The sequence below is a fragment of the Equus asinus genome, chromosome 7 (genome assembly GCF_041296235.1).
Source record: "Equus asinus isolate D_3611 breed Donkey chromosome 7, EquAss-T2T_v2, whole genome shotgun sequence".
NCBI lineage: Eukaryota > Metazoa > Chordata > Mammalia > Perissodactyla > Equidae > Equus > Equus asinus.
The window spans coordinates 28126849-28152252 of record NC_091796.1 but is presented as its reverse complement, the minus strand read 5'-3'; the positions used below and the strand labels follow the sequence as shown (position 1 = coordinate 28152252).

The 25404-nt window shown below is 42.3% G+C and overlaps 2 protein-coding genes across 5 annotated transcripts in view; one reads left to right on the top strand and one right to left on the bottom strand.

Moving 5' to 3' along the window:
- KATNAL2 (katanin catalytic subunit A1 like 2) overlaps positions 1-7742 on the top strand; it is a 78795-nt gene extending 71053 nt beyond the window's left edge. For all 3 annotated transcript variants that reach the window (XM_044774677.2, XM_014841299.3, XM_044774678.2), the window contains 3 exons: positions 5735-5897; positions 6714-6816; positions 7329-7742. In XM_044774677.2, the coding sequence (XP_044630612.1) occupies positions 5735-5897; positions 6714-6816; positions 7329-7468 (406 nt within the window). In that variant the 3' untranslated portion in view covers positions 7469-7742. The remainder of the gene's footprint in view (positions 1-5734; positions 5898-6713; positions 6817-7328) is intronic.
- Positions 7743-15592: 7850 nt separating this feature from the next.
- HDHD2 (haloacid dehalogenase like hydrolase domain containing 2) overlaps positions 15593-25404 on the bottom strand; it is a 38663-nt gene continuing 28851 nt past the window's right edge. For both annotated transcript variants that reach the window (XM_014841293.3, XM_014841294.3), the window contains 3 exons: positions 21242-21458; positions 19161-19224; positions 15593-16451 (listed from right to left, as the gene is read on the bottom strand). In XM_014841293.3, coding sequence (XP_014696779.2) covers positions 16336-16451; positions 19161-19224; positions 21242-21458 — 397 coding nt within the window. In that variant the 3' untranslated portion in view covers positions 15593-16335. The remainder of the gene's footprint in view (positions 16452-19160; positions 19225-21241; positions 21459-25404) is intronic.

Sequence of the window (25404 nt, the reverse complement as noted above, 5' to 3'; positions counted from 1 at the left end):
TCTTCATTTTCAGTCTTTGAGAATTTTGGCACTGCTTCCTTGTGGACGCATTTCTTGTGTATTCAGAAAGTGTTTCCTGATTCATCAAGCTTTTTAACGGGCTTTATAGCAAGAGATTTCTGGATATCTAGTTCATCATTTTGCTGGAAACAGAACCTTCCTTTTTTTTTTTTCTCAATTATTGGTAATATATTTTCTGGCAAGAGTAATGGGAATATATCTTGTTTGTTGGTATTGTAGTAATTAGAAGTAATTTTCATTCTGTATTATAAAGCAATGATGTTCTTAACGTACTCATCAGTAGGACATAAACTGAACTGATTGCTCCAGACTCGCCTGCTAGATCCCCTTGTCTCATGCTTGGGAGCTCATGCCTCAGAATGAGAAGTGGAGTCTCTGGAGATGCGAGGCCCCACGTGGAGACTACAGCTTTCAGTTCATCTTCACAAGCACTGCTCACCCAAGTGAGTTGGATGAATCATCCTTTAAAATCATTGTTTCTCTTGTTTTCACTATAGATGAAAATAAAATGTTTTATTCCCATTGCCCAAGTTGATGCTGATGTTCTCTATTAATTAGAGCTAATGTTGATTATAAAATGCTAATTTTCAACAAAGCATATTCACCTTCATACTGGGCTTTAAGGAAGCAGGCCATTTGACATGAAGCCAATAGCCCTACACCAAAAGTTCATTCATCCATCCAAGTAGGATCTATTGAGTACCTATTGTGAGCATTCTGCATGATGGAGGGAGGGGGACCCTGAGACATATGGTCCACGGTCCTTGGCCTCTAGAAGCTGGCTATCTGATGGGACAATGGATGAGATATAAACACAAATAACTATGAAGTGAGGATATAGCCAGCACCATGTAACTGGTACAGACAAGAAGTAGAATAAAATTGTATAGGGAAGAGGCAATTTTTTATGACAGATGTTTAAAAGAAAAAACAAAGGGAAAGGCTGTCTAGGGTAGAGAGCACCCGGACTAGACCTGTAAAGATGACATGGCTCTTGGTAGACAAAGTAGAAGTTCCACGTAAAGAAAATGGCATAAGAAGCAGCTCAACTGGGATGGCAAAAGGTAGGTTCAGAGAAGGAAATGTAGGTAGGAGTCAGCTTATGCAGGGCTCCCTGTGGGAGACAAGGTAACCTTCTTTATTCATTGGCTCCTCGTCATCTGCCAAAGATTACTACAATTCCTTCATCTGCTCTTCAAGGATTGTTACGATCACTAGCTTCATGTTGCTACGGACATACTGGAAAGACTTTGCTTACAAAACCGAAGGCTGCTTTTCTCTTACCACGCTGAGAGAGTTTGAACTTAATGTTTAAACTATTGAATGAATGAACTAGAATTATGTTTGGTTTCCACATTCTGTAAAATTCGGAATGATCACTGTCCCCAGAACCATATGGTTTATCAGAGAAGACAGGCCGAGGGGCTGAGGAAGGGCCCTGAAGGTTTGGCGCAGGAGCCCAGTGCTCAGGTCAAGCCAAGGTAAACTGACCAGGTGGCCAGTGGGCACTGCCACCTTGTATATAGCAGTGGGCATAGGTCCAGTGGCCAGGCTCTGGGATCTGTGAGCCTTTGCTGTGTCACATGTCACTCTCACTAGTTGCTTTTGACCTTTGAGATGATGGAAGTACCAAATGACCAAAATAAGGGAGACATGAGAACAGAATAACTAGTCAAAAATCAAAGTGTAAGAGCTAACAGTGAGTGTTTTCTAGTTGCCACAGGTTAAATGTTTTTACAAGTATATTGGCATAAAGAATGATTCCTGGGTGCATTCCATTTGTCCTTTGTTTCCTCCCTTGTATGATTATATTATTATTGATGTCATTAAAAGTGCATTCATCAGGGCTGGCTGTCAGAGAGTTGCACTTGTTTTGTGCCCACAAGCAGTTCTGAGGTGAATCTCTTGCTTTAGGGCATTAGCTGATCAATACAGACATCTATAGTGAGGAATTGTTTTCCCACCTCCCTCTGCATGGCTCTACTTTCCTAGGGCATTCTGGGACATGGTCTTCCTTTCAGTCAGAAGTCACTCTGGATGGGATAGGGAGACCCAGAAGAAGGTGTCCCTACAAAGGAATCTTCCTTCTGCAATCCCCTGGCAGAGGGCAGCTGGTCCAAGGAAAGTCCTTGGAAGAATTACGGCAACTGCTCGCCTCTCCTAGCGCTGACACTTCTTCAGCTTATTCTCCCTTCCTTCCTGGTTTGCAGTCTGATCTCAAGTCTTCCTCTATCTTTGAAGTTCCCAGGACAACGTTCCTACAGTCCAAGGCCAAAACCTCCCTGTTATTGCCTTTCGTTACCTGTAAGTAGGGAATTTGTCTTACTCATTTCTGCCTATTGGAGACTTAGCAGCGGCAATACGCCTGGCAGGTGGTCCATACTGCTGCACTGAACTGAATTTCCAAAATGTGAGTTTACTGATTTCGCTTCTTTCCCCTCTCTCCTTTCCTTCCCCACGCCCTTCACCGTCTCCTCCCACTAATCAGTCACAACCCTCTGCTAACTGTCTAGATTGACTCTGCACTCATTCGGAAACACTAGGTACTCTACCAATTTCATCTTCTTGGAGACATGTCTTCTAGAACCTTCTTACCAACTCCAAACTGAACCAGTTGTCCTCTGCCCCCAGTAGATAAGGAAACCTGGGACCTCACCTCCCCGTCCTGCAGATCTCCTTCTCGTTCTGTGCCTGAGACTCCGTCCTTGGGTCCATCTAGCCCTTTGGTTTGTTTACTCTCCCTTTGGTCCTCCAGGACTTTCCTGATAAAGGGTACACGGCAGGTATAGTTTTTTAGGCTTTGCATGTTGAAAATATCTTTATTCTAATCTCCAACTTACTTGTTTGATCAAGATATGGATTTCTACATTGGAAATTATTTTTCCTCAGAACTTTGAAGGCATTGTTCTATTTTCTTTTAATCTCTCACATTGCTGATGAGAAGTCTTGCTCTTAATCCATTGTATGTAACCTGGTTTTCCTCTCTGGAAGCTCTTATGATCCTCTCTTCGTTCTCAGGGTTCTGAAATTTCACCGCGATGTGACGTGGGCTCTGCTTACAGACACTGCGCTGGCGTCACACCAATGACTGAGGCACAGGCTCCAGAGTCTCACTGTTTGGGTTCAAGTCCAGTGCCACCATTCACTAGCTTTCTGGCCTCAAGCAAGCTCCCGAACCTCTGAGCCTCAGTTTCCACATTTTAAAATGGAGATAATAGTAGTACCTACCTCACAGGGTTGTTGTGAGAGTTAAACGAATTAGGATCTGTAAAATGTTTAAAACAGTGCCTGCCACGTAGTGAGTGCTATTTAAGCATTAACCTTCATTAATATTTCAAATATGGAAAGTAACCTCCTAGAGGTCTGCAGTTTCCGTGACCCTGTGCCTGGAATGCGAATGTTGGCCTTGAGAGGGGGGGATGGTTGTGAAGGGGAAGAGGCGGCTGAGTCTCTGATGTGAGACTGAGAAAGAACAAGGTGGATGTACAACAGAATTAGGCTCATAAAGAAAAAAGCAAATGCGAAAAAGAAATAGGGTAATTGTTATTGCTGGTAAGGCACCCCTGGACTAGGGATTCTCAGACCAGGATTGGAGGAATAATAGGTAAAGAGAAGACACAGTCTTTAAAGAAATCTGGTCACTCCAACTTAGGATTCAGATATGCTCCCCAGAAGGGTGTTTTCATTTTTCAATTTAAAAGGAAATATGACATAGATTCAAAATGAGAGTAAGAAAAATGGGGGGATGCTTTAGAAATTCTCGGTGTCGTTATGAATGGGAAATATCTGATGATGACGTTTTCACTTATCAGAGGTTAAGCTGGACAAGCACAGGCACTTCCTAATTGATATACTAGAAAAACAAACAGATGTTTCCCTCCCTGGTAGGAACTTGAAATTTTAACACTAAAGATTTCACAGACTTACACTCAAAATGATCTATTGATAACAGGACTGGTAATTCAGGGTAATCAAAGAGTCCCAGGTAATGAGGGAAAGCTCTACTTTACATAATAATTCCAAATAATACATTTGGAATGAAAAAACTTTTTTAAATCACCATTTTTTTACTCTTGTGAAATAATTGATTCAATGATCATTAACAGATGCTAAAACCACTAATTGAAAGGGGATGGGAAATGGGGGTATTCACATGATGCCGAAGTGTAGTCATGTGTCTCTTAACGACAGGGATATGTTCTGAGAAATGCATCGTTAGGTGATTTTGTCGCTGTGTGAATATCATAGCATGTGCTTACACAAACCCAGATGGTATAAGCAACTACATACCTAGGCTCTATGGTACTAATCTTCTGGGACCACCATCAAATATGCAGTCCATCGTCAACCATAAAGCCGTTATGCAGCACATGACTGTATTGTACACAGGATACTTACTACTTGCAAAGAGATGTTTTCTTTACAGTGGAGAGATCCGTGGTCACCAGATGATCCCAGTAATTAAACATCACATTGCTAATAGTAAGACACCAACATGTGGATCCCGATGTAATGAATATGAAGAAACATCATCATCTATGAAATATACTTGCCAAAAATGTTTACCCTGATTCTAATTAAGCTTTTAGATCTAATGTCCATCTTAGAGGACAGGGGATAGAGGAACCAGCTACCTGATAGCATGAGGAAAATACCAGGTGAATCTAAATTGTTAGGACATTCTACAATTGGCCTTATCTTTTCAAAAAGGGGTGAGTATAAGGAGCCTGGCCTAAATTAAAAGAGATTTAAGAAACATAACCATATGTAATGCATAATCCTTGATTGGATTTTGGTGGGAAAAACTCTGAAAGATATTTTTGGGACAGAGAGATTTGAATATGGAATGAGCATTAGACGTATTATGCAATCAGTGTTAATTCTGTTAGGTGTCATAGTGGTATTGTAGCTATGTAAGAAAGTGTCCCTTATTTGGGAAAAGCATGCTGAAGCATTTAGGGGTGGGCTTTCATGATGTGACTTACTCTGGAATAATTTAGCTAGATAAATAGAAATGAAGCAGATATGGCAAAAAGTTAACTGTTGTTGAATCAAGATGGAACGTGCATGGAGATGGATATTCATTGTTTTATTCTACTTTTCTATGTGTTTGAAAATTTTATATTAAGAAATTTGGGCGAATGGCCTGCAGATGCAAAATTGCATAAACTTGGCTGATGGTGTTATGGGAGGAGCGGGAGTGAGTGTCTCAAAGGACCACTTTTGCATCGGGCACCCTGGAAGGAGCATCCGCTCTTTGAGTTCACCAGAGCAAAGGAGTGAGATGGTCATTCGCTCCAGAATGTATGCGAGTTTGAGGAGAATTAGTGTACCTCCCCGAGTACCCAAGTTATTGTCAGGAATAATTTACTCACTAGCAGGATCAGAGTGAATAATTCATGTTATGACTGCAATGGGAATGCTCATATGTTTGGTTGTTGTTAGCTGGATTTTTTTCCCCAAAATTAGGTGACCTAAAATTACCTCCTTTACATGAGGTATTTTGGGGATATCTTTTCTTTTCTTTTTTTAACCACTTCTTTCTTCCAAACAACATGAAGTAACTGCCCTATCCACACAGGCACAGATGTAGACTAACAGTCAAAATGCAGAATTGCTTCCTGCAATGCTAAATTGTTCTTAAAATACAGTTGTTGCTTAGGAAGTGAGTTTACTGCCCCAACTGAACCCTCTGTTTCTGATGTAATTTCAGGGAGCTGGACTGCGCCATGTTACGCCGCCTGGAGAAGAGGATTCTGGTTGATCTCCCCAGCCGGGAGGCCAGGCAGGCCATGATCCACCACTGGCTGCCCCCTGTGAGCAAGAGCAGAGCCCTGGAACTGCGCACAGAGCTGGAGTACAGTGTGCTGAGCCGGGTAAGCTGCCTGGATCTGCGGGCCAAGCGGCCACACATGGCAGTCTTCTAGGCCAGCTCTTCTCATAAGCTGTTTGGAGCATCTTCCTTGAGTCACTTAGAAAAGATCCAAGCTGCCCAGCAATGCAATGGGCCTCTTGTTCCAGAAAGAGTGAGCTTTGTCACTTGGAAACAACCAAGCAGAGGGAAACAACGTGATGTAGTGGGCATAGCATAGGGTTTAGACCCAGACAACCCACGGTCAAATCCTGGCCCTGCCCCTCATTAGCTGTGTGGCCTCAGGACAGTCACTTACTCTCTGAGCCTCGGCTTCTTCATCTGTAAAATGGGTAACAGAAATGCCACAAAGGATTGCTGTGATGACTAAATGAAAGTCTTCCACAAACGGAAAAGCCCTAGGTACATGTCTTATTCCCATTGTCCCTGGACACTTGAACCTGATGTTCTCTGAGGTTCCTCAAAGGCAGGTGTGATGTTATTTACAAGAACAAAAGTGTCTACCAAGTTTGATCATCCTGATTTGGGCACGAGGGGCCCATTAGGCTAACTTGGGTGGTCTAGGCCTTCCCCAGCATCTTCCAACATACATTTGGATGGTGTTAGGAAGTGATTTATTGCCCAGCTTCACAGGTCATCCAAATGTGTTAGCAGTCTCTCTTCCCCCAAGCATAACATACCTGGGAATCTCTGTATGGTGTTCATGGGGGCTAGGTAGAGAATCCAAACAGGGGCTCTGAGGCTGGGTCCTGGCTACAAGAATGTAATCCCCACCAGCATTCTGCCTGCTAACCAACGGCTGGGGTTGTGGCTGTTTCAGGAGACTGAGGGCTACTCGGGCTCAGACATTAAGCTAGTCTGCAGGGAAGCAGCCATGCGGCCTGTGAGGAAGATCTTTCACGCACTTGAAAATCACCAGTCAGGTATGCTGGGATCACAGCAACGGGGCACTGGGAGAAATTGTTTAAAAAAAAAAAAATCCAACTTCCACCAGCAGAGGGAGCCTGGCTCCTGTTCTTAACGGCTCTTTACACTTAGAACATTGGTCAAATCGTCTCTCTTGCACTCAACTCATTCCTCCTCTGGTGTTCTGATTTGGATTGACTTTGCCTCCAGAGGATAAACTCCTGAGAGCTTGAGCTTTTATTTCTCTGGCACACTATGACGCTGCGCTGGATCCATTTGAGGCAATATATAAATATTAAATAATACTTGAATAATGATACATTTAAGTCACATTTTTTGTCGGGGCTTCAGGGGCCGAGTTGCACATTAAAGAAATTTTTCCCTAGCCCTCTTTAGTCTTGCCTTTTGCTGCATTAACCATTAAGAATGCTGCATTATGCATTGTCTGGAAAGAAGGTCTATTAGCATTTCAAGAGCATTGATCACCATGAGGTCAATTGTTGTGCTGTTACTCTTTCTTTTTATCTAGAGAGCAGCAATTTACCTGGGATCCAGCTGGATACAGTGACCACTGCCGACTTTCTGGATGTGTTAGCTCACACCAAGCCTTCAGCAAAGAATCTGACTCAGAGATACTCAGCCTGGCAAAGTGAGTTCGAGTCTGTTTGAAATCACATTTACCCTGACCCGGCCACAAAGACAACCATAGAGGCCTCCTGGTTTATTAGTGTAAGGGAAAGAAGAACATGATTGGAATAGACAAAAGAAACTTATTCTTGAAGACTGGATAAAGTTGGACAACTGGATTGTTAACATGAGATATTTTGGCTAATTTTTCATGACTGATGCCAGCAAAATATGAAGATTTCAATTACAGGTACATGTGCCAGTAGGTCAGGCAACGGAGACTTTTCTCACAATTAGACTCCATAAAATTTTCACGAACAATTTCTTGTAGTGTTCCTCATTTGTGAACTGGTCTTTTCATTTGAAGAAAAAGATGTATGTAGTTAGGAAAGTTGTGTTGGAATGCACAGGGTGGTTCTCAGTTGGGGAGCCGATTAGAAGCTAAGCTTGGGGGCCGGCCCCGGGGCCGAGTGGTTAAGTTCGCGCGCTCCGCTGTGGCGGCCCAGGGTTTTGCTGGTTCGGATCCTGGGCGCTGACATGGCACCGCTCATCAGGCCATGCTGAGGCAGTGTCCCACGTGCCATAACTAGAAGGAACCACAACTAGAATACACAACTATGTAGTGGAGGGATTTGGGGAGAAAAAGCAGAAAGGAAAAAAAAAGATTGGCAAGAGTTGTTAGCTCAGGTGCCAATCTTTAAAAAAAAAAAAAAGCAGCTAAGCTTGACAGACCATCTGACCAGCTCACAGTTCAAGGCTGGATAAGGATGGGAGCAGAGAAGCAAAATACTCTGTTTCTTTTGACAATATTCTGACTCATCAGCTCTCCCTAATTCTGACCCCTACCAGACTAGGCTCCACTAGGAAATGTCACTGACAGATCTCTAGAGATGAGCGTTTTGAGTCTAGAGTTAACAGCAATGGTGACTAGCACACCACCAGCACCAGCTACCAGCTTGTTTTAAGTTCTGGCCCCTAATAACATCTTTTAACTCTCCACATTTCACGTCCCTTGTGCTCTGGCCCTCCTTTCCATTGCCACAGCTCCTTGTTGGATCCAAAGCTTAGGATGGGGTACCTGAGCTTCTACAACAGTCATCCTGAGTATTCTCTGCTTTAGGCTCCTCCTCATCTCCTTATGGGGTTACAAATAGCCAGAAGCATCTCCCTCAGAAACCCACAATCTGAGGCATCTACTTTCAACTCCTGATAAATTTTGAAGGCTTCCATTAAGTAATGCCACTCCTCTCCCCAACTAGAACTTAGCTATGGTAAGTCACCTTTTCTCTTTCTTGCCTTGTTTTCTTCATCCTTGCAAGGCAGACTCCTCCAGAGGAGAAAAAATTCCAGGAAAAGAGACATTTTGGATAGGTAAATATTCCAAAGGATTTTACCCTTTTAAGGTAAACAAAGCATTTTCGGGGTACTAACTATTTTGAGCAGAATACTCTCAAATGCCTTTTGAAATGTCATTTCATGGAAAATGAAGTCAAATTAAAAATATACCTTATATAATCAATTTAAAATAAAAAGATATTTCATCTTAGTGTATGCTAAACAAACTTTTCCGTGATCATCAGGTATTACCCTATGCAGCAAGAGTGATACGGTAGACGTACAGATCTCTAAATGGCCTCAGACAGCTGTACTGGTCAATTCCCAACATCTGCTTTCTGTGCTTTTGGGTTCTTTTCTTTGTTAGGCTTTCAGCTGACATTTCTTGTAGCTGTGAGTTCATTGGCTCGTGGCCACTACCATCCTAATTTCATAAAATCTCAATGGGATGGAACCTCAACTGTTGTTGCTAATTTGCTGTGGTTGGAAAGCAGGTAAGTTTGCCTTGTATGCGTACTTAAGAGCAAACAGGTAAAGGGGCAGAGGAGACGCTCCTGTGGATAGCGTGCTTTGTGACAACATATTTGGGCCCTTTTAACTTACTGCCCAGCCAGCCCTGGTGGTCTAGTGGTTAAGATTTGGCATTTCCACCATGACCCAGGTTCGCTCCTGGGTCAAGGAACCACATCACCTGTCCGTCGGGTATCATACTGTGGCAGCTGCATGTTGCTATGATGCTGAAAGCTACGCCACCAGGATTTCAAATACCAGCAGGCCACCCATAGTGGAGGGGTTTCAGTGGAGCTTCCAGACTAGACAGACTAGGAAGAAGGACCTGGCCACCACTTTCAAAACATTGGCCATGAAAACTCTATGAATAGCAGTGGAGCATTGTCTGATACAGCACTGGAAGGTGAGAGGATGGCACAAAAAGACCAGGCAGGTTTCTCCAAAGAAGATATATGGATGGCCAATAGACACATGAAAAGATGCTCATCATCACTAACAATCAGGGAAATGCAAATCAAAACTACACTAAGATATCCCCTTACACCTGTTAGAATGGCAAAAATAAACAAAACAAAAAGTGACAAATGTTGGAGAGGTTGTGGAGAAAAAGGAATCCTCATACACTGTTGGTGGGAATGCAAACTGGTGCAGCCTCTATGGAAAACAGTACGGAGATTTCTCAAAAAATTAAAAATAGAAATACCTTAGGACCCAGCCATCCCACTACTGGGTATCTATCCAAAGAACTTGAAATCAGCAATTCCAAAAATCCTATGCACCCCTATGTTCATTGCAGCATTATTTACAATAGCCAAGACATGGACGCAACCTAAGTGCCCATCAACTGATGATTGGATAAAGAAGATATGGTATATATATATTTTATATATATATATACACACAATGGAATACTACTCAGCTATAAAAAAGGATAAAATCGTCCCATTCACAACAACATGGATGGACCTTGAGGGTATTATGTTAAGAGAAATAAGCCAGATAGAGAAAGACGAAGTCTGTATGACTCCACTCATAGGTGGAAGTTAAACATGTAGACAAAGAGAACTGATTGGTGGGCACCAGGGGAAAGGGGGCGTGGGGGGAGGGCATAAAGGGTGAAGTGGTGTACCTACAACATGACTAACAATAACGTACAACTGAAATTTCACAAGGTTGTAAACTATCATAATCTTAATAAAAAGTTTAAAAAAAAAAAAAAAAAACGACCAGTCAGGATTCCCTCTGTTGTACACAGGGTCCCTAGGCGTCAGAATCAAGTAGCAATAAAAGCTTTCTTCCCACTCCTGACTCCAATCAGGGTAAGTGTGGTTTTGCCATCCCTCAATACACGTAACCTTCTTCCAGTCTACCACGTGCTTGACACACCTCCACATCCTTCCTCCATTCCTTTTAAGAATTTCCAAGTTCATCTTTTTAATACTCCCATCTATATTCAATCACATATTCAATCATCCTCTCGTCTTTCTCTTGGAAAGGCTGTCTCTGAATAGTTATGCATGTATGTTTTTAGGTTATGCTTTTATTTTTGTGGGCTTTTCTTTATCAGTTTTATATATTATCAAATGACTTCTTGCTTTGGAAGAAATGAAATGTAGCTCTTTCATCCCCCTGCCCTGTCATTCCCAAATAGTTATACTATGATTTTAGGTTAACTCAATAACCAGAATTTTTAGAACTGTCCATTGTTCACTGCAGAGCCAACTAGTCTATCAGGATTCATTTCCTTTTTTCTTTTGTCATTCCTGGAATTAACAACTGCCTTTTCATTTGCTTAATTTTCTAAGTACCTATTCTTTTTTTTTTTTTTTGCAACACCTTCTTAGATCTGTCAAATACCCATCAGTATTATTTCCCAAATGACCAAAGATGAGGTCAATTTTCAGTTCACCCACACCCTCTGGTTCTGGTGTTGTAAGGAAAGGGAACCGGAGGACCACTGCAGGGCAAGCAGGTTGCACTAATCCTCGTTTTCAGCCTGCATCCCACCCTGGCCCACCACCATGCCCACTGTCCCAAGGCCTTAACTTTGATGGTTCTACTTTTCCAGAGAAGAAGCCTCCATTCTCCTGTCTTGACTGGGGGTGCTGATCTGGCTGCTCAGGGTGGGGAGGGTTTCTGAAGCTCTAACCATTTTATCAGCTTTGAACCAATTCCTCGCTTCTCAACCCTGCCTCACACCTCACTTCCTCTCTACCTACTGTCTCCAAGCCTTGAGTCTTTGAGGTTGCTCTACAGGACGAATTTCAGTTGTCTTTTCTTTACACTGATTTTAGCCATTACACTCCATCCACTTTCCATTTCCCAAGTTATTGTACCTTCTTGTCCACTGACGTCTCCTCTACCATTCTCTTGTGGGTCGTCCTTATGGGTTTATACCTCTATTCCTTTCCTTACTTTAGTGGGGCTTTGAGAAACCAACCAACTCATTTGACTAATCTGTCATTTGACTAATTCAAGTCTGTATGATTATTTTTTAAATAGCAGATTAAAAGTACATCTAAGTCTACATGGATATAGGAGATTGGCCTGTCAGTTGCTGGAGGAAAATTTAACTTAATCCAACATGTGGTATTTTCTTCTAACGCAGAGGTCTCAACTCAAATGCCTATAGGAACTTGGAACGTAATAACAGGAGTAGAGTAAGCTGGGTCTAAGACAAGAAAGAGGTGGGACTGCGGTGAAGTAGAGAGGGCTAGAACCATCTGGACACAGCAGTGACTCAGCTGCAACTGAACATGGAAATTCGAACCTACCATTGCCAGATCTTCCAATCTGCCGAGGAAAACCAGTCATCGATTTGCATTTGAAATCTCCTGATACTCAGATGTTGGCAACTAAGGTTAGCTATCTACATCTCCCACAGCTTGCTCCCTGACTTCATTCAGGTCACCATCCTGGATGGTCCGTCATCCCTGGATAACCATACTTACCTAAATTAACTCCAACCTCACTCTTCTTGGCTTTCTTTGTCTTTATCGCTTATCGATAGCTCTACTGTATTGAGTCCTTGTGTGCACGTCCTATTAGTCTGGGCTACCCTACTCAAACCTAAGCACCATGGTTATGGGACTGTTTTCACTGCTACTGAATGAATGAAACACTCTCTAGTGACGTAGACCAAAGGCTATCTGAGCACTGTATCTGCTCCACAGGCTGGAATTTGATTCCTGTCCCAAAGCACTTAGCTCACTGTACACGGCCTCTTTCCTGAAAGGACTGATACAACCATTTGGAACCTGCCAGAGCTCTGTGACTGTTAGGTATATTTTTATATGCTTCAATTTCCCAACTAGATCTGTATCTTAGGATTGGAGCTACATTCTGCTCTGTCTTCCTCAGTGCTTTACCCTCAGTAGGCATTTAATAAATAGTCTGATTTTCTCAGGCACATCAGCCAGTGAAACAAACAGGAGTTGAGATGTGTGACATGAAGGTAAGCAATGGGAAAAGGTGTTAAAAATGGCTTGATTTTAACAGATATGCAATTTAAGTTATGATAAACGATTTCTGGTGCACTGGTACCTTGCTCTGGTTGCCTCTTAAAGAGAGCAGCAGGCTCTAGGGTAGGAGATCTTGATGGCTGGCATAATAAAATGTCAGCAAAAGCCTGTGTATTTACGCCAAAAAAAGGCTTTTCTGACTTATGTCAAAGAAACCTGATAATGCAAACACAGCTCTATGCAAACAACTGCTAATGTGAAAAAGGGATTCTATTTCTTGAGGCAGAGTGTTTTAGTGAAACAGATTAGTGAAGTTTTAAAAATTCTTTATTATAAGTACTCAAGGACTTCAGTTTCACCCTACACGAACAACTATTGATCCAAAACCAACTAAACACCAATACAAGTGTGTTTTTCACTTACGTGTCCAACATTGTAATTTTTAAATGTGGGATTAAGAGTGAGGCGATGACACTGTCATTCCAAGGGAATGTTTGACATCCCCAACTACAGGTGTTTGATGGGGCCATCACTTAGAGTGAGGTGGGCTAGCCCCCTTTTCTTTCCCAGGCATTAACAGCAGCTCTGACAGGTGCAGAACGGTAGGTAGAGCTACTGCATAACTAGCTGATTCTGGAGGTTTGAGAGTGAAGTGGGGGCAAGAGCATCTGTGTCCTCCACTGGACCGGTGCTTCACCCTCCTCCACACCTGCCATGCACCTGGCTCACAGCAGGCTGCTCAACGGCCATTTCCTGACAATGGGTCTTCTCTAACACCCTTTCCAGTGCTAAGATGCCACTTGGTCCTTTCTGGGCCCAGGACAGGATTACAGTAAAACTGATGCAACCACTTCTTTGAGGTCAAGGTCAATACCACAAGACAACCCTTTAAATGGGATGGCTGGAAACTGAAGTCCTTTAGATACTTCAGTTATTAAATTTCCACAAGGCCCAAGGCAGACCAACCAGATGAGCTGGGAATGTTTATAATAACATGAATCTAAACCAAGATTCTCCTTTATCCTCATGAACCTCACTGTGGACAGGTCATTTAGTAAGCCCTATAAATGTTTGTTAAATAAATAAAATATCAAACTAAGATTTTAATGGCCCACAGGGCCAAACTAGATGGGAGGAAAGTAGGGCAGCCGTTTCTCTTGGCTGGGAACATTATACTCAGGTGATCTTACCTGTTCCTGCCCTTCTGTTTAACTCCTGACCCATCAGTGATGTCTGCTTCTTTGCTTTACCGCTAACCTGTCTCCAGAGCATCTGATCCTTTATTTCCAAGCGTCTAATGGGCGTCCCCTGTGGGCAACAAGTCTAAATCGAAACATTTTCTCCTCCCTACCTACAGATATACCTTCTACCATTCAATTCCCATAAGATTTACAGCTAGTTTTTATTGGTTCATCGACCATCTGACTGACTACCTGTGTTGAGCAGATATAAAAAGAATGAGACACAGTCCTGTCTGGTGGGGACAAGAGACGTGAAGATCGAAGTGTAATCTAACAAGTGCTAGGTGGGCACTAAGGAGGGAACACCCTACTCCACCCTGCAGTCAGGACGACATCACAAGGTGGGGGGACACTGGAGTCTTCATGTCTTGTGTATTCTCCTTAGTTCCTTAACTAGTAAGGGTCCTCAAGGCAAAATCTTTTTCTTATATGCTTACTTCCTGGCATGGCACTTAGCCTGTAGCAATGAGTAAACACTTGATAACACTTGGGCCAAGGAATCACTCGCCCAGGTGCCTGGGTGACAGGCCACAGCTCAATGTAGCCCACCGCGGGCACCAAGCAGCGCTCTCTACCTGCATGTGAGCTCCCTTCTCATGTGGCTTTGTCCTGAGGGAGTCTAAATATAGGAGAATGTCTCTCTGTTTGAATCTCAGGAAGACTTGCCCCAGTGGACTGACTGGAGAGATGGCTCCACCAACCCTTCTGAGATTGTTAAATGTGACGCTCCTGCTGCATCTGCACCACCATCATCGCAAACGCACAGCACTTAGCATTTGCCTGATTCTCTTCTAAGTACTTAATACATGGGTCATGCGTTTAACCCCCACAACAAGCCTATGTGGTGGGAACTATCGTTATTATCTGCATTCTACACACAAGGAAAAGGCGGTATAAGAGGCTAGATGACTTGTGCAAGGTCACAGAGGTGGTGAAGTGCTGGCGAGGCTCCCAAATCTAGGCTCTCTGCCACTCCACTAAGCCATCCAGTCTGGGGTGGGAGGCCTGTCACATCTGCTTTTGGGCTCTAGGCTGTGTGAGTACTAAGTTGGGGCATCTGCAGGAACAAGAACGGTGTTCACCAAACTACCAAAAGGAGCGGGAGCTACCACTCACTTAGGTTTGCTCCCTCCCATCCAAGGCCGAGCTGATCTCTAAACAAGCATCAAAACCCGAAGCTCATTACCATCAGCGTGCGATGCTAGAAGGTGAACACTACAATGATGTACAATTACATGCTAATAATTCAATGCCCAAGAGCCCTGTAAAACAATTGCAAAGGCCCAGGATTATCACAGTATGCAAATGCTCTAGGAAAATCATTACCTCCTTAGTCCCCTTCATTTTGGTGGGTTTAACATGAGAAGAATAATCCATGCTACAAGATGAGATTTCATTTTACAGCTGTAGTAACCAAGTACATAAAAGCTTGAATCTGTCCCAATAGCTTCTAAAAGATTTTTCCCATAGTGTCAGAGGCAAAAATAATGAAATCTTGCAAATGTACAGTTAATAGGACCCTGGTGGACACTAACGTCAAAAATGCATGGTCTATAAGACATTAAAGGCTTGATTTTAGTTTCTGCACTGTTCCTGTTAATAACAATGTCTAATTAAAACATCTGTAAAATACTGATAGTTTTAATTTTACATAAAATTTCCAAAACAACTGTTACACAGTATAATAGGTATCTGCAATGAATAGGTTATTAATGGAAATATTATTTTAAATTAAAATCAGGTTCTAAATTTAAATTAGTCATCTCTGGCTAATGAAGAGAAAAAGAAGTCATCCGTGCTGGGAATAACACAGCAGATAATCTAGTTTTCAACATTCGTTACAGCAAATTCACTCGCTCACTTGGGCGAAAGGACAATCTATTTCGCTGCTTCTGTCTTGTACTCCACTTGGTTCTTCTGACGGATTTCACAGTTGAACTCAATATTAAAATTATGGCCTAATGCACCTTTCAACACATTATTTTACAATTTAAAAAACAACACTCAACTTTATTCACAATCTGAATCCCCCTTGCTCCCAATTTTCTAGTGAGCAGACAGCAGAGAACAGGACTCCCCACGGCAGATTCTCCCCCAGCCCTGCCGAACCCCATGAATATTTTAACAGCAATGGCATAAAACCTCAGCTTTCCCTTTCTTCGGGTCTCATCTTCTTTTGTGAAATAAAACAAAAGGGATTAGCAAAGCTTAGGGGCTGCAATTCAATACCTTTCTTTCTGATTAATGCACAGTAAAAGAAGGTTACACCGTCAGCAGCACTGGCTGTCTATCTACGCTGGCACCGAGCTGGTGAGGGATTCATGCCCGACGATGAAAAGCTGCGTTTCAAGTTGCTTCTGATTCACATAACAGTTGACAGTAGGTGCTGCAGAATGTGGTCCACAGCATGAGGGAAGCTCTCACAAGTTAAGTAAGGAGGTGGATTAATTTTTTCTTCATCTCCTGCTCGATACTTGCCTGAAATAAAAGTAAAGTCAGTGAACAAAGGCCACTGCTAGGATGCCACCTTCACCACACCCGAGGGCACCCGGGCCACCACAGAACCACCCTTTCAATTACCAGAGAGAATCAGGGACTCCACACCCCCAAAACCACCTCTTACTGAGGCTTCAGGATGCATGAGACAATTCAGAGAGAGATCATTTTCAGCATTTTCCCAGGCCCTCTGGTCTTTCAGGATGGACAGTCACAGGGGCTGGGAAACCTGACAGGTAAGGTGTCCTTCAAATCCCGAGGGCTGTGGAATCATTTTCTCCCCCACCAGCCCTAAAGACAGGAATGGTGATTAAATCAATGCTTCTAAATGGAGGCCCAGACCCCACAGGGCAGAGACCTTGCCAGCTCCTGGGGGTGACTGGAAACAGCATGTGCGGCTGCCACGCAGGGACCCTGTGAGCCTGGCAAATGGAGCACCTGGGGCTGGGGAGGGAAAGAGTGATGGATGCTCACAGGCCTGGGCCAGGCGGGACAGGCCACCAAGGGGCAGGCACGCTGCCTAACTCTCCGCAGACTCTGGAACTCAAGACACACAACTGAACACCCCAACACAGCAGAGGAACCATTCCACAGAGTGGTCAGAGAGAGCTTTTACAAATGTAAATCAGATAATGCATGTCCCTATTTACATACCCTTAATGGGTCCCAGTGCCCTTCAGAAAGAACCCCGAATCTCTATCCTTGCCTACCAGGCCTTCTGTCCTCAGCCCCAGCACCCCTCTCCCCTTACTACAGGCTGCAGACCCAGCTGTGTTCCTACACTGGACCTGGGTCTTTTGAGGACCTTCACACCTGCCATTCCCTTTGCCTGGAACATTCTTCTCACCTGACTACCTCCTTCACACTTCAGGTCAGACCTACCTTCTTATCCAAATTAGATCCCCTCTCTGTTTTTCTCTCTTAGCACTCTGTTCTTTGCCTCCACAACATGTCCAAGAGCAAAAATAGTTATCTGAGGATTTCATCAATGACCAGAAAATAAAATGGTGAATAGGAGGAATTTTAAAATTAAGACACAGGCTGGGGCCGGCCCGGTGGCGCAGCGGTTAAGTTCACATGTTCTGCTTCGCTGGCATGGGGGCGGTTCAGATCCTGGGTGTGGACATGGCACCGCTTGGCAAGCCATGCTGTGGTAGGCATCCCACGTATAAAGTAGAGGAAGATGGGCACAGAGAATGATGAGTGTGGCTATTTTTCTTAACTTTATCTAATGCTTCCTCTTTTTTGCTTACATCAAAGGGCAGTAATGTTCCTGGGAACGTGATGATCATTTTGACTGAGAAATTTGAAAAACAACCACACTGTTAATTCCAGAGTGACTGGTGTCACCATCTGCAAGGCTCTGATGGTCCACCCCAGATCCCAAGCACGAGCAGAGTGTGTTTCCACTCTTTGTTCATACAGGGCCTTGCCAAATACTTCTTATTCAACTGTAGCTACAACTACATTTTCTTGTTTCTATTTTAAAATTATTCAAAATAACTTTTATGCAACTATATTTTCTTGAATGTTACAGTCATGAGTAAAGGTACTTTTCTAAAGTTTCCCAGTAGCAGCTCTTCTGTGACTTTGTTTAAATCTTCCCTTTTATGAACAGCCTATTAAATAGTTTCACTATCATTAAATGAAACCAGGCAAACGGGCTCACAGAACCACTTATAGAACCATTTATCTGCTATTTGATTTTTAAGAGCCCAATGACAATTCTTGGACAAGACTTCTGGCTGTCATCCTTAAACATGTGCTATTAGTTCCAAGCTCAGCAGGTGCCACTTGGGTGTGAGGGGGACTTTTTCATTACACCTGGAGAGGCTCATTAAGTTCCCAGTGCAACAGTATTCACCTCCACACATAGCTCTCATGCCTGTTCTTTCTTTACCTTGAAAGGACTTTATTAATCACACTCCATTTGGAAAGTTGCACAGAATCACATACTGTGAGAGCTAGAAGGGACCAATCCAACCCCATCATTCTTAAAGGGCCCAAAGGGGTGAAGAGCCTTGACCAGGGTCTTGCACAGCTGGTCAGTGTAGACCTGAGACAAGGACACAGGACACCTAACCAGTCCACTATAGTCATTAATAGTCTATTAGCTGAGTCCTCCCCATTAAGTTCTTTCCGTTTCCTTAAATTTATTTCAGGGACCACACAGAGTATACCTCATCTTGGTATAGGAAATAGTTCCTAAAACAGTTAAGTGAAAAGACAAGAAAAAAGCTTTTATGTGTGTTTTTTAAAAAACGCAAACATTAACAAAAGGTATCAGATCACTTAGCTGGCCAGTTCATAATGAGATGAACTTCATCATCTTACAGCTGGCACAAAAAGAAGAGATATTTTTACAGAGCACCACAATTCACGGTCTTTTGGTCCACTGCAATCTGATGACCTGTATATTCAGAAAATCATATAAATGCTAATTGTTAACTGTATATGGTTACCTCTGGGTAAATATTAAAATACCTCTGAACTCTCATCTTCCAGTTTTGTATAGCATGGGCCCTCCCACACTGTCTTTTTCCCCTGCGATCCTAAGCCCATTTTATTTTTGCTTTGTGGTAGAAAGAGAATTAAAGTGCCCAGTGGGTTTCACCGTTTCTGCAGACTGTTCTTTAAGCAATTGTGTAGTCCACCGTGCTATTTTAGAGAAGGCTTATAGAAGGTACATACCAGTTTTCACTAAGATGCCCAGCATGCCGACATTCTGAGCCCCACCAACATCATCCCTGCAATCCTAGAAAAGCATAAAGGAAGCATTTAGTCCAGTGCCTTCAGTAGCTTGTGAACAAACCCCTACTCAATGATTTGATTTAGGCTGGGATGGCCAACTGTAATCCCACGATTTTTTCTTAAAATGAAAGAAAGGAAGGTGTAAAAAAGAGGTAATCCACATGTAGTAGTGTAAGGAAGCATCCTCCTGGAAAGGGAAGCGTCACAGAGGCGGAAGGTGTACCACAGAGCAGAAATCCTTGGACCCAAACACAAAGAGCAGCCACAGTTCTTCATGCTTTGCCACGTGCGTCTACCTCCTCTTAAAATAGGTCATGGAAAAAAACATTCTACTTGGCAGCTTTTAAGGTGGATGATCCAACTGCACAGAGTGAAGGAACTAGAGTCAGAAGTCAGCTTTTCCGCCGCCCATGTCATCTCCTTACTTCCCATCCTTTCGTCCCTAACAGGTGGAATCAAGACCAATCAGTACACTTGAACAGATTCTGTGACTGATATTCGCTTCACACTTGGGGACAAGAGATCAGTTAGAAAAGGGAGCTCCTCTTTCCAATTCTTACTCAAGATAGGGATGAATATACTTGGTTGATTGTGATGATAAATGCAAGGTAATAAAAATCCAAGGACTAGACAAATATCAAGAAAAATCAATCCTGCTATCTCATTCAGACTGTGCCTGAAGAAAAGTTTTTTCCTTAAAAATCATTAAAATTATTCAACAAAGGCCCTGAGAAATGAGTTTTAGAATGTCAAAATCTTCACTTAAGGTCTAACTTTGAAACCTTTTCTGCTGCATCTAAACTTGCCCTGATGAAGCGGCAGGGATGGGGGAGACGGACGAAAGGAAGAAGGGAGGTGGGTAACAGTGGACAAGGAAAGGAAGGGAAAAACCTGCCACTCTCTTGGATAACAAGCAACCCTCCATGCAGCCGAGGATCCTGTCACATGCCCTTCCCACCTCCCACTCGGTCCCAATGCCAGTATCTCCGGGGATAAGAATTCTGAAGTCTCCAGGCTAAGACGACCAGCTTTCAAACACACGTTCGCCTAGGAAAGTCAGCTAAAGGCTTGCCAAGAGAAAAAGGTTTCTCTAAATAGTGTCAAGTTCAATGATTATTCTATTCAGTTTATGTGAATAAGTATGCAAGTGGAAGATGAAATCAGGAGGACTGTGACACTTCTGCACCATCCCAAGTTAAGAAAGCAAGAGATCTACAGTTTGCTTTGGAGGGAGTCCAGAGCCTCGAGTTCAGCTTCCAGCTGTGCCACTAATTAGCTAAGGGAATTGAGGCATGGAGATTTACCTCTCCGGGCTTCAGTTTCCCAGTCTATAGAGGAGGTTTGGACCAGACATTCTCAATGGTCCCTTCCAGTCTAATGCGTTATTATTTAAAAACTGAAATATAATCCTTGCCACCTACTTACCATGAGGCAGTGTGCTTTCCAGCTCTTTTCCCATCATGGCACATATGCAAAATAATGTTTGCCCAGTACACTGGGGTAAACTGAGAAGGTGTCATGGCCAGAGGCGACCGGCTAGGGCCTCCAATCCATCAGATTCAACCCTGCCACCCAAAGGGCTGAGGCAATCGATATCTTTAGCTATTTGTGGCACAGTGATTGGGAAGTTCTTCCATAAAGCATATACTAAGAAAAAAATCATTAATGGTAGAATTCTCTGGGTATGGGTTTTTTGCCTGCATAATATTTTAAAAAAATCTAAATTTGTGTAGAGGTTTTCTTCAAAAGACACATAAAGCATTTAATTGATTTGCTTTTAATGGTCTTTTGAATAGTATATATCTCATCATACTATGAAGAATGTCAGAAATACTCAAAATTTCAGTTCTTTCGAAGAATACCTCTAAACACCTAGCAGAAAGCCTGCTTTATAGGCAGCCACTTACTACCATCTGATATCATCAGAAATAGAGTACGCCTGGTTTTGAAGCAGCACTTTCAAGTCAGCTCCTCCCAGTGTGACAGGCGAGCTCGGCACGTTTCCTGGCTCTTCTACTTACATCTCCTATCATGACAGTCTCCTCCGGTTCGCAGCCAGTGCCCCGCAATGCTTCCAAAAAGAACGTTTTTTCTGGTTTTCCTACCACTGTGGCTTTGATGTCTGTGGCATACTCTAAAGCAGTCACGAATGGTCCAGGTCCCAGGGCTAGGCCATCTTTCCTCTTGTAATACCTGGCTTTGTGGATTGCTATCAGAGGCGCCCCATCTAGGAGTAACCTAGAGAGACAGAGAAAATGGAAACTGGCTAAAAGCAAGGCTTTTATGACTGGAAAGAATGTCAGACTTACAAAGAGATTTTATTCACACTCACAGAAACAAACAGTTTCTTATTAACTTTTAATGACTTGCTGTCTTCTAATGAATTTGCTAAGAACTGCTGGGAATTACACTCAGATATACGAAAGAAAGGTGATAAGATTATTAAATTTGGGACTGCTTCAACCTTTTACCTTTAGTGGTTTCAGACACTTTAACCAAATCACCAGGGAAAGAGAATGAAGAGAAGTAAAGCTAAATAAGACACTCAGGGGAAGAAGCTTAACTTAATGAGACAAGTTGTTCCAGCCGTCCCTGCTGGTAAGCAGGAGGCTCGCGAGCCTTTCATAACACGACACGACTGCTGCTGCAGTGACATATTCAGCTAACTCCTAAAATACCTGAATTCCTCTGTCCTCTACTCCAGAATGTAAGCTTCTTTCTAACTCAGAAATGTGATAGGGCATTTTACAATACTTTCTGCTCATGCCTTTACCTCTTCCTTCCACCTTTGACTGCTTCTGACACTTCGCACATCAGGCCATCTTCCCTGAAGAAATGCCAACATGGTTTAACGGAAAGCCTTTACTGTCAAATCCTTTCCTTTGTCCTGAGATGGGACGATTACTCTCATACCAAACAAAAGGGCATAAAGAGTTTTCCCATTAGTTTGAGAACAAACTCTACATATAGCTAAGGATTCTCATTAGTGACTCAGTCAAGCATAACAAAACAGGTCCAAAAACCCCCACCAACTTCTTAACACTCACCTCCCAACCCCCATCCAAAAAAATCCACTGTCCGTCCCAACAGTGCAGCCCATAGTCACACAGCACAAACAGTCCCGCACACGTTATCATCTAATGGAATGTGGGACATGATGTATTTCTTAAACTGCTTTTAACCAATGTAATAAATGATCTCACAAGCTTAATTTACTTTAAGTCATCTCTATAGTTAAAATATTTAGTACGTCCATCAAGGAAAAATTCATCACATCTTACCCTTCACAATTATGAGTAATTAAGTGCTCAACTATGAAACTGCTAAATTATTCTTGTCAGTGGGCATGGAAACGTCTTCCTGTGGGAGATGCAGAATTCAGACATTTATGATTAAATATTTTATTAAGTAAAAACCAATACTGGACTATTACAGGGACTTATTGTTAGTTACTACAAATTGCTCACAGCACAGGCTAGCTCCTTCAAATTTATTCACTAATATTAATACAAATTTATTTCTTAAAGCAGATTTTGAAATTCAACTGTTAGGAAACCTGGTAAAGCCACTATGTTGGCCTTAAAGGACCACAGCTGAGAGCAATGAGATAACGGCAGGTGATTTATCTATCTCCCCTCTTGTCACCCTGCCCCCAATCCCATTTATTTGCTCCTCTACCACGGAACTGGAATTCTTTATGCAACAGACCTCAAAATTGCTTTCCACTTACATAGCTAAACTAAAAACTCATTTGATTTAGCTTTGTTAATATTTTATTATATATTAACTGGGGATAAGACTTATCAGCTTGATTGATGTGTGTACTTAATTCCCAGGCAGTACTTTAGTGCCTTCCCTGGAAGGGCTCAGGCTGTGGGTTCCTCCACATTTCTCTAAATGGGAACTGGTTCTACACTAGGCTGGAGAAGATGGGCCTCTCTCAGGGAAGTGGTTCCTGCTTCTATCATTCTTCTCTGCACAGCATAAGCTTTACTGAATCTTTGAAGAGCCAAGGCATATTTGGGATGGATTAAAAGGTAAAAGGTTTTCTAGGACACAGATTAAAAGATCTTTTACAAACATTTAAAAAAAATAAAAAATAGACACCCCAATACTTGCTGTGTTTTTACACTTACTAAACAGGGCAACAAAAGGTTGGTTGTTTTTACCAGAAATAATGCATCAGCAGGAAATCTGATAATTTTGCATCCGTATCTAACTAAAAGCCCACTGAGGTGCAAGAAGCGAGGGAAAAAAAGGGACAAATAAGGCCTGATGCAAAAATCTCTGGCTGTAAATTCCCTGAAGGCAAAGGAAAAATCTAAAAATTCCGAGCCAGGGAGCAGCCCTACACTATAAAAATCTTAGGCAGAGCAGTGAAAGAAAAGCCAAGGGTATAACTTAAATTCAGAGCCACAAAATGTCAGTGAAAGGGACCTTAAGGAACAAAGTCCAACATGCCCCATTTTATAGATGAGGAGCTCACCCACAAATGCTGGCCAAAATCAATCACACCACCAAGGAGAGCCAGTACCCAGAACTTCTGAAGTACTTCAACATAATACAGGCCATATATGACAAACCCACAGCTAATATCATACTCGGCGGAGAAAAACTGAAAGCTCTCCCTCTAAGAACAGAAATCAGACAAGGATGCCCACTGTCACCACTCTTATTTAACACAGTGTTGGAAGTCCTAGCCAGAACAATCAGGCAAGAAAAAGAAATAAAAGGGATCCAAATTGGAAAGGAAAAAGAGAAATTGTCACAATTTTCCGATGACATGATTTTATACATAGAAAACCCTAAAGAACCCACCAAAAAACTTAGAAATAACAAATGGATATGGTAAAGTTGCAGGATAAAAAATCGACATACAAAAATCAGCTGCGTTTCTATATACCAACAATGAAGTAGCAGACAGAGAAATTAAGGATACAATCCCATTTACAATTGCAACAAAAAGAATAAAATACCTAGGAATAAACCGAAGAGGTAAAAGACTTGTACACTGAAAACTGTAAAACATTGGTGAAAGAAATTGAAGAAGACACGAAGAAATAGAAAGATATTCCATGCTCTTGGATTGGAAGAATTAACAGTTAAAATGTCCTTACTTCCTAAAGCAATCTACAGATTCAATGCAATCCCTATCAAAGTTCCAAAGACATCTTTCACAGAAATAGAACAAAGAATCCTAAAATTTATATGGGACAACAATAGCCAAAGGAATCCTGAGAAAAAAGAACAAAGCTGGAGGCATCACAATCCCTGATTTCAAAATATACTACAAAGCTACAGTAATCAAAACAGCACGGTACTGGCACAAAAACAGGCACACAGATCAACGGAACGGAATCGAGAGCCCCGAAATAAACCCATACATCTAGGGACAACTAATTTTCAACAAGGTAGCCAAGAACACAGAATGGAGAAAGGAAAGTTTCTTCAATGGTGCTGGGAAAACCGACAGTCACATGCAAAAGAATGAAAGTAGACCATTATCTTACACCATACACAAAAATTAACTCAAAATGGATTGAAGACTTGAATATAAGACCTGAAACCATAAAACTTCTAAAAGAACACACAGGCAGTATGCTCTTCGACATTGTTTTAGCAGCTTATTTTCAAACACTATGTCCGACCAGGCAAGGGAAACAAAAGAAAAAATAAACAAATGGGACTACATCACACTAAAAAGTTCTGCACAGCAAAGAAAATCATCAACAAAACGAAAAGACCATCTAACAACTGGGAGAAGATATTTGCAAACCATACATCTGATAAGGGGTTAATATCCAAAATATATAAAGAACTCATACATCTCAACAACAAAAAACCTAACAACCCAATTGAGGTTGTGGAGAAAAAGGAACCCTCATACACTGCTGGTGGGAATGCAAACTGGTGCAGCCACTATGGAAAACAGTATGGAGATTGCTCAAAAAATTAAAAATAGAACTACCATACGACCCAGCCATTCCACTACTGGGTATCTATCCAAAGAGCTTGAAGTCAGCAATTCCAAAAGTCCTATGCACCCCCATGTTCACTGAAGCATTATTTACAATAGCCAAGACATGGAAGCAACCTAAGTGCCCATCAACAGATGACTGGATAAAGAAGATGTGGTATATATATACAATGGAATACTACTCAGCCATAAAAAAGAACAAAACTG